This window comes from Rhopilema esculentum, chromosome 16 (assembly GCF_057945365.1).
Source record: "Rhopilema esculentum isolate cy_ngs chromosome 16, ASM5794536v1, whole genome shotgun sequence".
In the NCBI taxonomy this organism is placed as follows: Eukaryota; Metazoa; Cnidaria; class Scyphozoa; order Rhizostomeae; family Rhizostomatidae; genus Rhopilema; species Rhopilema esculentum.
Window position 1 is genome coordinate 15565276 of NC_142830.1, and position 12325 is coordinate 15577600.

At 33.2% G+C, this 12325-nt stretch overlaps 1 protein-coding gene across 1 annotated transcript; it reads right to left on the reverse strand.

Annotated features, from left to right (window-relative positions):
* Positions 1–733: 733 nt before the first annotated feature.
* Positions 734–7831, reverse strand: LOC135681985 (uncharacterized). The gene is made up of 2 exons (XM_065196675.2): positions 7190–7831; positions 734–2183 (listed from the first exon to the last, which is right to left on the reverse strand). Exons 1-2 carry the CDS (start codon positions 7470–7472, stop codon positions 1780–1782), a joined length of 687 nt encoding a protein of 228 aa, XP_065052747.1. The 5' UTR covers positions 7473–7831; the 3' UTR covers positions 734–1779.
* Between the last annotated feature and the right edge of the window lie 4494 nt (positions 7832–12325).

The window sequence follows — 12325 nt, forward strand, 5'->3', positions numbered from 1 at the left end:
AGACTTTTATGTAAATTGCTTAGTAAAAAGATGATTTAAGTATACTTTTGTAATTTAAACTTTCAGATCTAATTCTGAAGTGGCAGTGGTTGTTGCTTTTTTGTTGGCTGGAGCTTCTGCCTATTTTAAAGTTAAACCCTATCCAAACCGGGCCTTTTAAGCTGTTTCATGTTGAGGAAAATTACCATAGACACAGCAGTGCTTATGATGTATCATTTTAAAAAAAAGATGTCGAGAAATAGATACGAAAACAAAACACGAAAACAAGACACGAAAACAATAGTACACAAAAAATCATTTTATAGGATTGATTCATAAAACCAAGTTATGTTGATCGAAGCAGTGTTAGAAGGGCAAAATTTACTTTTAAGTTGGTAATTTTGATTTTAGCAAATCCAAGAGGGTTATTAGGGCAATTCCTTAAATGTTGGCTCTGACCACTATGAAGAAAACAGCCAACATCATCTCTCCCCCAGTATATTTTTTTTACTTTTCACATAATTTCACTTTTCATATAAATAAAAACTTAAAGTCAAAAAGCTAACCAAGTGCTAGTCGAGCTGAAAAATGAGCCCCAACCCCCCCCCCCGATCTCGATATGGTTAAAGTTGATTTGCAGAATTCTTTTATCTTCTCCGTCAGTATTCATAGATATGAACATGGAGGTGAAATAAACTTTAATATTTTAGTTGTTATCTACTACATAGAAAAGTCTTGATAAAAATGCATTCTCATACGTTATCATTTGATATTCAATTTATCTACTTGCAAAATATTTGCTTTGATTTCCATTTTGCTATACTTATGCAAGACACTCCAATTAAAACTATTCAAGGTGCTAAAATATCAAGGTGCCGAGTTCTTTGTGCAAAATATTTGATTTTTGGTAAATACATCAAAAAGTCATATTCTCTCGCAGCGGTTAATATTGAAAAGTGCAAGAAAATCATACTGTATTTACAGTGCTATTTCCTATAGAGGAAATCGTTTCTCAAGTCTATTGCATGAATTACTACTGTACATTAGGAATAATTGCTATTAAGGTTTAGTTAAAACAAAACAACTGTTTCAAAAACGCTTCTATTATGAGTCGATAATTTTTTGACAGATGCACCTTATATCACACAATGTTTTTAAAGATACACCGTGAATGGTAGATTCTGTTACAAAATATTTTTTCATTTTGTTACCAAACCTTTTTATCATTATTATATGAGTTAGAGGAAGGTGTTGTGACTGAGAATTTTTTAATGGAGAGCATATACAGTTTGGTATTTCCTGTGTCTCTCCTCCATGGCGCTTAATACCTACAAATTCAAAAATCTCAAGACATTCACTTATAAGCCAACTGATGAATAGCATCAGCAAAACAATTTCTTTTTGCCTCACAGAATTTTACTAAAAATATTAGGTTCATAATTGATCAACACTTTTGTGCAGAGAATTTCTTACTAAATGAAAAGGAATGAATAGAAGACATCTAAAATTGCTGCTTTTGCATCCTCGTCATTTTTACGGAAATTTCTCCTTTCCTCTGTGTCTCGAAGTCGTTTATATACAGTTGCACTATAATTTTCACTTTGCATCTGTTTGCATTATTACACAGAATATCTTTACATTCAGCCGCAGGTTTGTAGCGAATGTTGCCAAACTTATCAGATTCATCTTGCATTACAGTAATTGTACTGCAAATCAATTTTAACATAACAATGCCCTTGTTCATTGAAAATTGCACATTGATCTTCGGGTTCTTGGAATAAATTACCCAGAATTGCATTCCTATTCCATACATCTGTCATCAACATCAGACTCCTCAATGTCATCGTCATCTTCTTCAGTTTCCTGAACATCACTATCTTCAGTTTCCCTCTGACTTTCCTGTTCGGTTTCAGTATTATCTGCAATACATCGTTCATTGTTCAATTGATCGTCATTTTCCTCGGTTTTTATGTTTCCGTCTTTCACAGTCTTGAGCTGTTTTTTCCATTTCATTCGTCTGTTTTGAAACCAAACTTTGACTTGCTTCTCCGTCAAATTGAGCCCAAGTGCAAGTTCTACCCTTCGTCTTCTTGTTAGGTATTTGTTATAATGAAATTCTTTTTCAAGTTCTGTTAACTGTGTTGTCGTGAAGCTAGTCCTGAACCTTTTATTTGTATCCCTCGGATATGGGTACCCCAATGTGCCTAGAAAGAATGAAAAGAACGGCTCAGTTTAACGAGACCTCTCCCAAAGCTGAATTCCCCTTTTCAAAACTATGAATTCTGGTCTGCCATCAGGTCTAAAAATGATGCAACTGTCTGGTTTTAATTACATTTTCTGTATTGCAATCCTAAATACGATAAAGAATGAACTAACACACGTACACAATTCAACAAGTCAAAAGTTAACAAACTTCATTTCGTTTCAAATTGACTACACTTTGTGACAAAACTGTCTATTTCATTTTAAACATTTTTCTAATAATTTAAAATGATTATAATTGTTGTTTGGTTATGATAACAATATATTATTAAGATTTTAAACATAATTGATTCAATCTAAAGCTCTGTAATTCGTAAATTGCGAAATTCCTTGGTAGCCCGAGTGAAACATTTTAGTTTCTTCTTTTTGTTACTGTCTTCGAAAACTCTTTAATATTAATTTATATTTCATGACATTACATGGATGACTGTATCAGTGGTTTACTGTCAATTGGCAGGTATTCTTTTCCACAAGGCCCTGAACTGTTGATTTTGTATCACTTAAGAAGCAATAAAGATATTTGCACCTTGTTAACAGGTCATCTGGCGCATACTAACACATTGTAGCCTAATCGGGATGATGAATAAAAGTAAGCATTACTTAATTAACAAGATTTTATCAGTTGCGTAACCAAGACAGCTGTTATACTTGAATTTTAATTCTGCCTTTCTTATATTTGAGCTTTTAAAAGAAGTTTTTATGAGTGCAAATTTGCTTAGTTCTTTCCATTATAGAAAGATAGAACAGGTTATATGGAAGCAAGTAGGCTGCGTTCTGTTAAAGATTCTAACAACTTTATGCAATATATTTATTTTGCTTGAATCACCAGGAAACTGATTCGATTACCAATACTTAAATTTTGCTGAAAGTTTCGCTTAATAACTAAACAGCTTTTAGGTGCTTTATCAAAACATAAAAAGCGTGATTTACTTTGTAACTAATATTGCTTGAAACATTTTGAAGACCACGAGTCGTGCAGAACTTCCTTTCTTTGTATAAAAATACACAAAAAAAAAATTTAAACAATTTTTCTAGGATTTCGAAACAAGTAAATAGTTAATCTTATTTTTAACTTTGCATTTTTACTAAAAAATCAAAGAATAAATCAACTGTCTCAGTCTTTTGTAATTTGTAAAGACTGTTGTATAAATAAAATATAGTTAAAAAATATTAGGTAGACATTTTATCCTGAACAGGTGAAAAAATTCCCGTATATTATATCTCTGAGATAGTTCTTGGATCTCAAAATTGTAGAATAAAGTTCTTGGATCTCAAGATGCAAATGTCTTTCTTTAAAAAGAGCCTCTATTAGTGTAGCTAGTATTTTGGCTTCTAACTAAAACATGAACTAGATTGCTTATTACAAGAACAATGCTTAATTTTAAAAAATACAAGGGGTGAAAATGCATAGGTATTAGGTATTAGGGTGAATAAAAATCTCAACGCAAAGTTGATCAATTTAAATGAATTATTTGTTACTAACTATATGCTGTCTTTCTTGGTGGTTTTCTCCATCGTTAGCTTTCGAATGCAATTAAGTCTAAATACTCTTTTTTTTAACCTATCTTTATGCCTTTGCTACCATACAGTTCGTCTCCACATTTTGATGAAACATGTTTGTTTTATTAAGCCTATCATTGCCTTTTATATAGACTATAATAAGTTATTATCATATATGAACTCAAATCTACATCAGATCAAAAAATTATAACGCTTCTAGAGTTTTACGACTCACTTTTCTAGCATTGGCTATGATCTTTTCTCACTTACAGTGCTCAACGATTTACTATCAGAGAATTTAATTTTAAGGACTAAAGCTCAAAGGGGGTCTTTCCCTTCAAGCTGAAACAGGTTTGCATTCTAAAAAATGCGGTAAATCTTATCATAAAGGGAGGCAACGCCCTGCTGAGATTTGTCTAACTACGCTTGCGGCTTGTTTAAAAATACGTTGAAATCAAGATGAAGAAGGAAGCGCTGCAAAAAGCAATTGGATCAATGGTTTTGAAGCTTGTCCGTCTTTTTATTTTAACCTCAAAGTAGTTTTTATCGATTTATGAATATGTATTAATACGGTCTGTGAAGAAATGGATAGTAAGGAAAAAGAGAATGATTTTATCAAAACAGAAATGAATCTTGTAAAGAAAAACAGGCAACATTCATCAAAGTTTAATTTTGACAATAGGTCTACTAAACCTTTCTAACAGTATTCTGAACACCTGGAAACTAGCTTTCTAATCACTAAGAAACATAACATGAATTAGTGCATTAAACTGTTTTTGTTGTTCGTAAGTCCAAACGTTCCCATTTTGATCTGTTTTGGGTGTTTGCATAAAAACAAATGCAAATGCATTTTATTGCTTGACAACTTTTGAGATCAGGCAAAGAAAAGTAGCCAAGTCTTCAGATGACGAGAAAGCGGATTTTGGAAATAGAAATCTATCTTCAAAGTCTTGTTAACCTTTGTCAGTAAAGTTTGTTAACCTTGATAACACTGAGAATATCCAGTTTTTTAATGACATGAACAATTTCATTTGAATTGGTACTACGCTTGTTTCAACACAATTGCTTTCAAGGACAATAATGCTTTCTTGACATGATCTTCATTTATAATCTGTTTTAACAACTAAAAAACTTTCCAATTGCGTCAATTTGTTGCAACTATTTAAATGAACTTTGAAAAATCACAGCAGACATTACCGAATCAGTGTAAAAAGTAGCTAGGTGAAAAATCTTGATTCTTGAGCTGCCGTTCGATTTTACCTATTTATGAACCATTGCGTATACAACTATAAAATTTAAACGAAGGAACGTTCCAGTACAATGCTACAAAAATTCTATCTAATATTTTCATTTCTTAGTCAAGGCAGTGCTACTAAAACTGCATGGAAATTCTAGAGATTGACTTTTGACTTCAAAAACCGTTGACCACAAAATATTTGTAAAAGTAAACATTCAGAGGGTCGGTTAAGCTGAATGTATGAACAATTTCAATTCTAATTTTTGCCTCTTAAAGGAAAAAGCTGTACTGATAAAGATTTCAAAGAATTCTTGCAAATTGTGTAAAGCGAATCTTCCTGATAATGTCAAAATTTGGGTGATATAAACTAATCTTTACAAAAGGTATATCTTAGTGTAGATACTAAAATGAGGTTAAAATGTTTTTCTTCAATCTTGTGTAACATTTATACTATCTTTCTGAAACTACAACGTAGCTCTCTTTGAAAGAACCAAAATTTCTAACATAAAAATTTCCCTGTTTGGACTTTTAAGATATCCGAAGATTTCAATTATCTTTTCAATACAAATGTCTAAAGGTTTTACTAGAAAATTAATACGAAAATGTATATTTTAGCTTTATTTCAGTGAGAGGAAAGGGTTGTAGCCGCAAAGAAATTTTTCCGAAATTGGTAATCATTGCCTTTCACTTTGTATACAAGATTTTCTCAGTGAAGTTACTGGAGCCATTTGTAACTTGGGTAAATGAACAAAAAAATAGAAACGAAGTAAATATCAAATTTATCAAAATGACACGGCCAAAGCTCTAAACGCATTTTAAACTAATACAATTTGAAACTTTGCACATTTTGGAGGCAAAGTCAGTGCCACTCCTTCTAGCTTTCCCTTGCATTTGTCTCATGCATTTAATGGACAACGTTTTCTGGTGATTCTTGAATATTTAACGATCTCATTGTAGTTTTGCTTAAGGTTTGTCTTCAAAATACTCGCAGTGACATTGTCGATAGGCTTTGATCGAATACTCTCTCTGTCGCGCTTCCTCCCTCCCTCTGCCAGTAGTATCAATTACCTAAATGTTAAGGTAATTTTTGATGTTTTGGTGCTTTTCATTCATAGATAGTTTACGTTCATTTTCTGTCATAGATTAAAATAAATTACGTTCATTTTCTTTTAGTTTTGTTCATCTTAGATAAAAAGAGCTTTAAGAAATTGAAATAGATCAATTTTGATCAATAGTCGCCCTATACATCGACAAATGGATAAAAGCTGTCTTGCTAATTATGAAATCTTACGTCCTAATGAGAGCATCTTTTAACTTGTAAAATGCTTACTTTCAAATGTTTTTCCTTTAGGATTGTAATTAAACGAATACTTTAGATTCATACTAAGAGAAGTTTAGTAAAGCTCAGTGAAGAGCAAAATGCCACTGTTAGCTCTTCAATATCTGGTATTTCCCTGTATGTTGCATCAGTACTGAGCAACCTGAATATTTTCTCCAATAAGATTGCATCACCGTTTCCCATCATTCTTTCGCAGCAGGTTTTAATTAGTTTTTGAATATTTTCTTCCTCAGTAAACTATCTGTAAAATATTCTACAGATTCTTATGTTACAGACGCTTGTCTTCCTTTATTTTACAAACCTATATATGCTTTATTACTCACACCTTATTGGCCAGGCTATTAGGAACTACGGAATGAAATATGACTCTAAAATCTTCAGCAACGAGCTGTTTGAGACATTATAACACCCCTGTTGATGCCTAGTGCTTCCATATGTTGACATTTCACCACAAATATGCCATTCCAAAATGATAAAATGAATTAAGAGCATTTGTAGATGACTGATTACTAACTGTTGATTATTGATGAGAGATAAAATAAAAACTTCTCTGGGTCTTTCAAAAAGCTCGTTTCCAATCTGAATCAAGTTTTCTTCGGGATTCTTTTACTTGGTAAACTCCGTTTTACTAGCTAAGGCTTCATGGCTATTTCATCAAATAAAGTTAATAATGTTTTGGTTTGTTCATTTAACCTTGTTTGATATGGAATCATAACCATGAAAAAGCACGGCAACGTGAAAATTACTTTGAAATGTAAATTCTGAAAACACAAGCTTTAGTTGAGCTGTTTTGAATGTTTTCATCCTTTCATATTTATATGACTCAAAGTATTAGAAATGTGCTAGCGGATCCGTTGTACGAAAGGGTATACCTGCGATGCTGTCATGGTATTTGGAAATCCTGCTGTGCCAGTAGGAGCAAGTCGGCTGGTAATGTGTTGCATATGTAGGGTAGGCTGGATAGCTTGATATATTTTCTCTGTAGCCTGAAAGCGTCCTGCCACAAAAAGTAGGGGAATGATGACTGCTTGACTCACTTCCATGATAACTGTGATACCTCTGCATGTATTCGGAAAGTATCTTTGATGACTCAAGTACACATGAGCTGCTATAACAAGGAGGATGCTTAGCACAGCAAGAATTCGGCCTCCACATCTTGATGCAGTGCGTGCGATATCTTGTATCAGTGATCACTTACTGAGACTACGCTAACAACGTATCCTATTAGCCCGATACTCTCGGCGTATGGTTGTTTACTGAATCTCAGATGAACGCGATACGGATGCTGTTTGGCGAAAACGGCAAATGTAACTAGGTCAAAGACAGTTATAAGCCATCCCTTGTTTTCTAAGTCGTTCATTGTTGTCAGTGTGCCAGTAATGTAATGGATGGATTAATACTCAAAGGCCCAGCTGGTTCTTCGAGAGGTTTCAGATAATAAAATCGGAACATCATAAAGCCTTTTTTGTCAATTAATATCATTTATCTCATTTCATATGCTCTTGTGAGAGCATTTTCAGCATTACTCTGATGGCTTTCTCTGTATAGTAGTTGTTGTACAGGGGTGTAATGAAGGTAATTGCAAGTGGGGAATTTTGTCCTGGATGGTTGCAAACAGCCGACAGTGTTTGTAGCAGCTTAAAATTATTTGTTAATGCGGAAAGATTTAATGAGAAATCTTTCTTAGAAAGACGGTAATTATTCTTGCTAAATGTCATGCTAAGTTTCATTATAGGGTTTTCTCAAACAAAAGATGACCTTGCTGCACAAAGAATCAAGCAATCTCGTGTGGCAATTTTCGACATTGCGCCCTTTCTCATATGCATCGTTCAGGTCATCAATTAACTGTATTAATCTGCATTTTTGCATTTCCGACTTCCATTTATTTCTTCTGTTTTACAAACACCCCTTTTCCGATAAATTTCATGTCATTATGCATGATTATCACAAGTCTTCCCAAAGGCAATCAATATAATATTTTTCATTAAATGAGCATAATTTTTTTCTCACAAAATTTTCAGTAAAATGTATTTCAACTAAACTCTTATTATTACATAAGAGATCCAGTTTTCAGGTGATATTGATTCATTGGATTTTGAAGTGACAGAGATCAATGAAACACAAAGTTGATGAATAACTGAATGAATGAATGAATAAATAAATCAGTTAGTCAATAAATTTGTAAGGTAATTATAAGTTAAATGAATAAGTCAGTAATTTATGCAATCAAAAAGAAAAACAAAACAAGTAAATGGTTAGAAAAATAATGAAACAAAGTTGTTAATAAGTAACAAAATTATACAGCAAATAGATAAGTAGATGATAAATATTCTAACTTGAATGTGAAAAACAAAAATGCAAATTGACATAATCAATCAATTGCATGAGTAAAAGCATTTAAGAAAACAAGTCGTGAAAACCATTTAGAAATTCATCAGCAATTGCAACCTTTAAAAAAACATTATTCTATCATCCATGTAAGACAACGCATCAGGATAAGAAGCTTCTAAATCGAAAATGCTTTTTTTAAAATGGTGTATAACTCAAGATGAAAATTTCTGTAAGTCAGCAAATGGTCACCTTATTCTGCAATTGCTATAATTTAGAAGATTGCTCTTAAAAGGTGGTAAAGACTTCTACATTTTATACATGAATTCATGCCATAAATTTTTTCCACTCCCTGCAGCTTTGCTAAAAAGACCAAAGTTTAGAGCTGGGCTGCATCGAAGACAGGCAACTTGTGTTGCAATTCTATTTGAACTAAGCAGGTTTCAGAATGCTCTGCAAGATCATTATATATCCGTTGGAACTCATTTTAAATTGAAATTAATCATTAAAGCTACTACCAATAGAGTCGGCGTGACTCTGAAAATTTACCTTTTGATTTTTTTAAAAATTGAAATCAATAGGTAAAAGCCGCTACTAAGCATTATATAATGGGAAGAATTCAAAACGAGGCTAGTAAGCTTAAGAGATCTACGCTCACTTCTTACCCTCATTTTGGCTCCTGTACCGTTGACGCTAATGACGTGGGACATAAATTTTCAATTTACACGAAAAAGATCCAGTTAGTTCTAAAAGCAAAATTTTCTTCAAGTCTACACAAATATGGTCAGGTTTTCAAGCATTTTTTCAGACAATAAAAACTTGAACATGGAGTCAAGTCAAATTTTCTGGTAAAACGTTTTTTTGTGTATCGAAAAAAACCATATTCAATATCTTAGCAAAAAAAGAACCTAATGCCATTATCAACTTGCAAATATAAAATGACACAGAGAAGATTAACGTTTAATCAAGAACTGAGCCAGTTGCAAAAGGACAAGCATTAAAAGTATACATTAACGTACAGTAAGGTATAGCTTTTGTCCACTATGGAATGCTTGATACAAACTAAGACATCTAAATCAGGAACTATTTTATATCGATTGAAATAACCTTTTTGCTTAAGAAACACGGGTAAGATGTTTGAAAAATGTTTGTGTCAATGGTCTTGATTGAGTCATGGAATAAAAACAAAATCACAAGTTTCATTGACATTCAAGATATCTTTAGTTTCTATTCGAATATTTTTGATTCTTTATGGATGAATTTATTTTCTTTTATTTGTAATATTATCGAAACACTCTTTTTAATCAAGCAATGTGCAAACAAAACTCTCTCCACTGAACTATTTCTTTATTTTGCTTAGAAGACATGGCATTTATTGATTTGCGATTTGTCCCCTCCATAAACACTGCAGTGTTTATCTGATAGATATGTCATCTTGGATGCGAAATATGTTGAGCAATACATAGAAACAAGTCTAAAACAATTCTTTGTCTAAACCAAAGAGCCTGGAAATAGCATGATTTAAATGTTCCAAAGATTTCTTATCGAATCGCCGAAAAGCCAAAAACTGGAAATGCCAAAATTGCAAAATTATTTCAGAATGCATCAAAATTTATTTTTTCAAGTTAAAATCAACTAACGAGTCCAATTTTCTGTAAACAATGTAAAACATCTCCCAGCTCTCAAGAAGGCATTTCAAAACACGTGACCAACCCAAATAGTATAAAACCTTACAAGAACTTAAAGTATTAGCAGCATTAGGTTCATAATATTTATCTTTTTCGCTTCACAATTGACAGGCTTTTTTAATGAATTCAACTAAAGTATCTAATTTACTAACGAGCAAATAACGCTACACGCTGACAATGCAAGGAGTATGAAAACGTATTGCCACGTTGCACCTAAACAAGACATCCCATTTCATAGTAACAGTGATTGCTAGTTACATGGTTACACTTAAAGAAATATTATTTGATATATATATATATATATACTAATACAAATAAACTGAAAAGAGTTCCACTAAAAAAGAAGAATCGTCACAGTGGCCACTCCATAAAATCCTCATAACAAGGGTACATGGTCCAGAGGTGTGTTGAGCCGAGAACTGGTCTACAAGAGATTTGTCCCTGGAATATAGGTCTTTAAACTTGAAGAGTCGTTGAACCGAGGATTCGCTATGTGGCGAGCTCACTGCACGTGTGTGTTGAAAAAAATGGCATTGGTTCAGCGGAAGCGTCCTGTTGCGTTGATATATACTTTAATTTTGTATCAAAAATGATAGTTATTTGCCTTAAGTGGGAAACTTTTTCTGCCAGGAAGAGCGATTGTGAGAATCACTTTATTAAAAAAGTTTGATAAAGTTTGAAAAAGTTTAAGGTTCTAACATAGTGTTAATGATAACAAGAAAACCCGGTCTTTGCACCATGTAGGTAAGGCAAGGCAGCAAAAAGTGTTCTTTATCCTCAGGTCCGTCCAATCGACAGATTATTGGGAAAAATTATCACAAAATGCTTTACGGCAAATCTGTACTTTGATTGCCATTGGCAATGAAAAATGCCTAAAATGAAAATTTGGTGTTAAAGATGCAGAGTTAACAATTATACTCTTTAACATTTTAACTCTGCTCGAGTTATTGTACAAATTTGATTAATGAACCACACAAAAGAATCTTTCATCGCAGGTTTGAGGAGCGAGGTGGCTCAGTGGGAAGGGTCGCGAGCTACAGATCTAAGGATCTTGGGTGTGAGACCCTGACATGACTAGACTTTCACCAAGAGAAAGGAAAGTCAACAGCTCTGCAATTCCAGGCGTAGGAATCACGATTGTTGTCACACCAAAAGGAAGTATGAGGACACTGCTAGGTGCTACCTTCGGATGCTAGGTAGAAAGAAAACAAAAAACTGGTTGTATGTATTCTCCATTCGGTGTTTGAAGTGTTTGAGGAAATGGTTTTATCATAAATCTAAAGCGACATTATTTTTAGAGCTGTTTTGTGTTTATTGAAATCGCCATAGTTTTGTTCACTAACAATAAGCATATCTTTGTGAAGTTGCGGGGAACTATAAATTCATCTAATTTTGATAGTTGTCTTAAGAAAATCCTTTTCCTTGACGATAAAACGTCATCAGCCTTCGTAGAGAAACCTGAGCGCCCACCGCGAAGGAATGAGAATGTAACGAAGTCCATAGGAAAGGCTGAGAGTTGGCTAAAAATCTCAGTAACTAAGTGAATGAAATCGATATATTAAAGGTGCGTATTTTTGAAAGAAAATTAGACATTGATTTCGGCGTTTTGTAATAAGCTAAAAATCAAAATATCTTACAGTATCCTTTTTGATGAATCGCATGGACAATGTGATTAAGCCTTTGAAATCCTAGTTCTCCCGTGGTGAATATTCTTACAATTTACAAAAAGGCAAGCCTCAACCAATGGATAAGGACGCCATCAACAAAGAGCGCGCTTTCTGTACTCCGCGCTAGGCTGGGTCATGCTCTCATCGCTATAGACAAGGTACCCTTTCCAAAGAAGGATAATCAATCAAAGACGGGATGAAAAGCTGAAAGAATGAATCATTTTCTATGATGTTATTCGAGATCCTGTGTTTAGTTTAATTAGCAATTTCAAAATTCCATTTCTTATCTAATTATTACCTCCCTTTATACTTTTAGTTCACAATA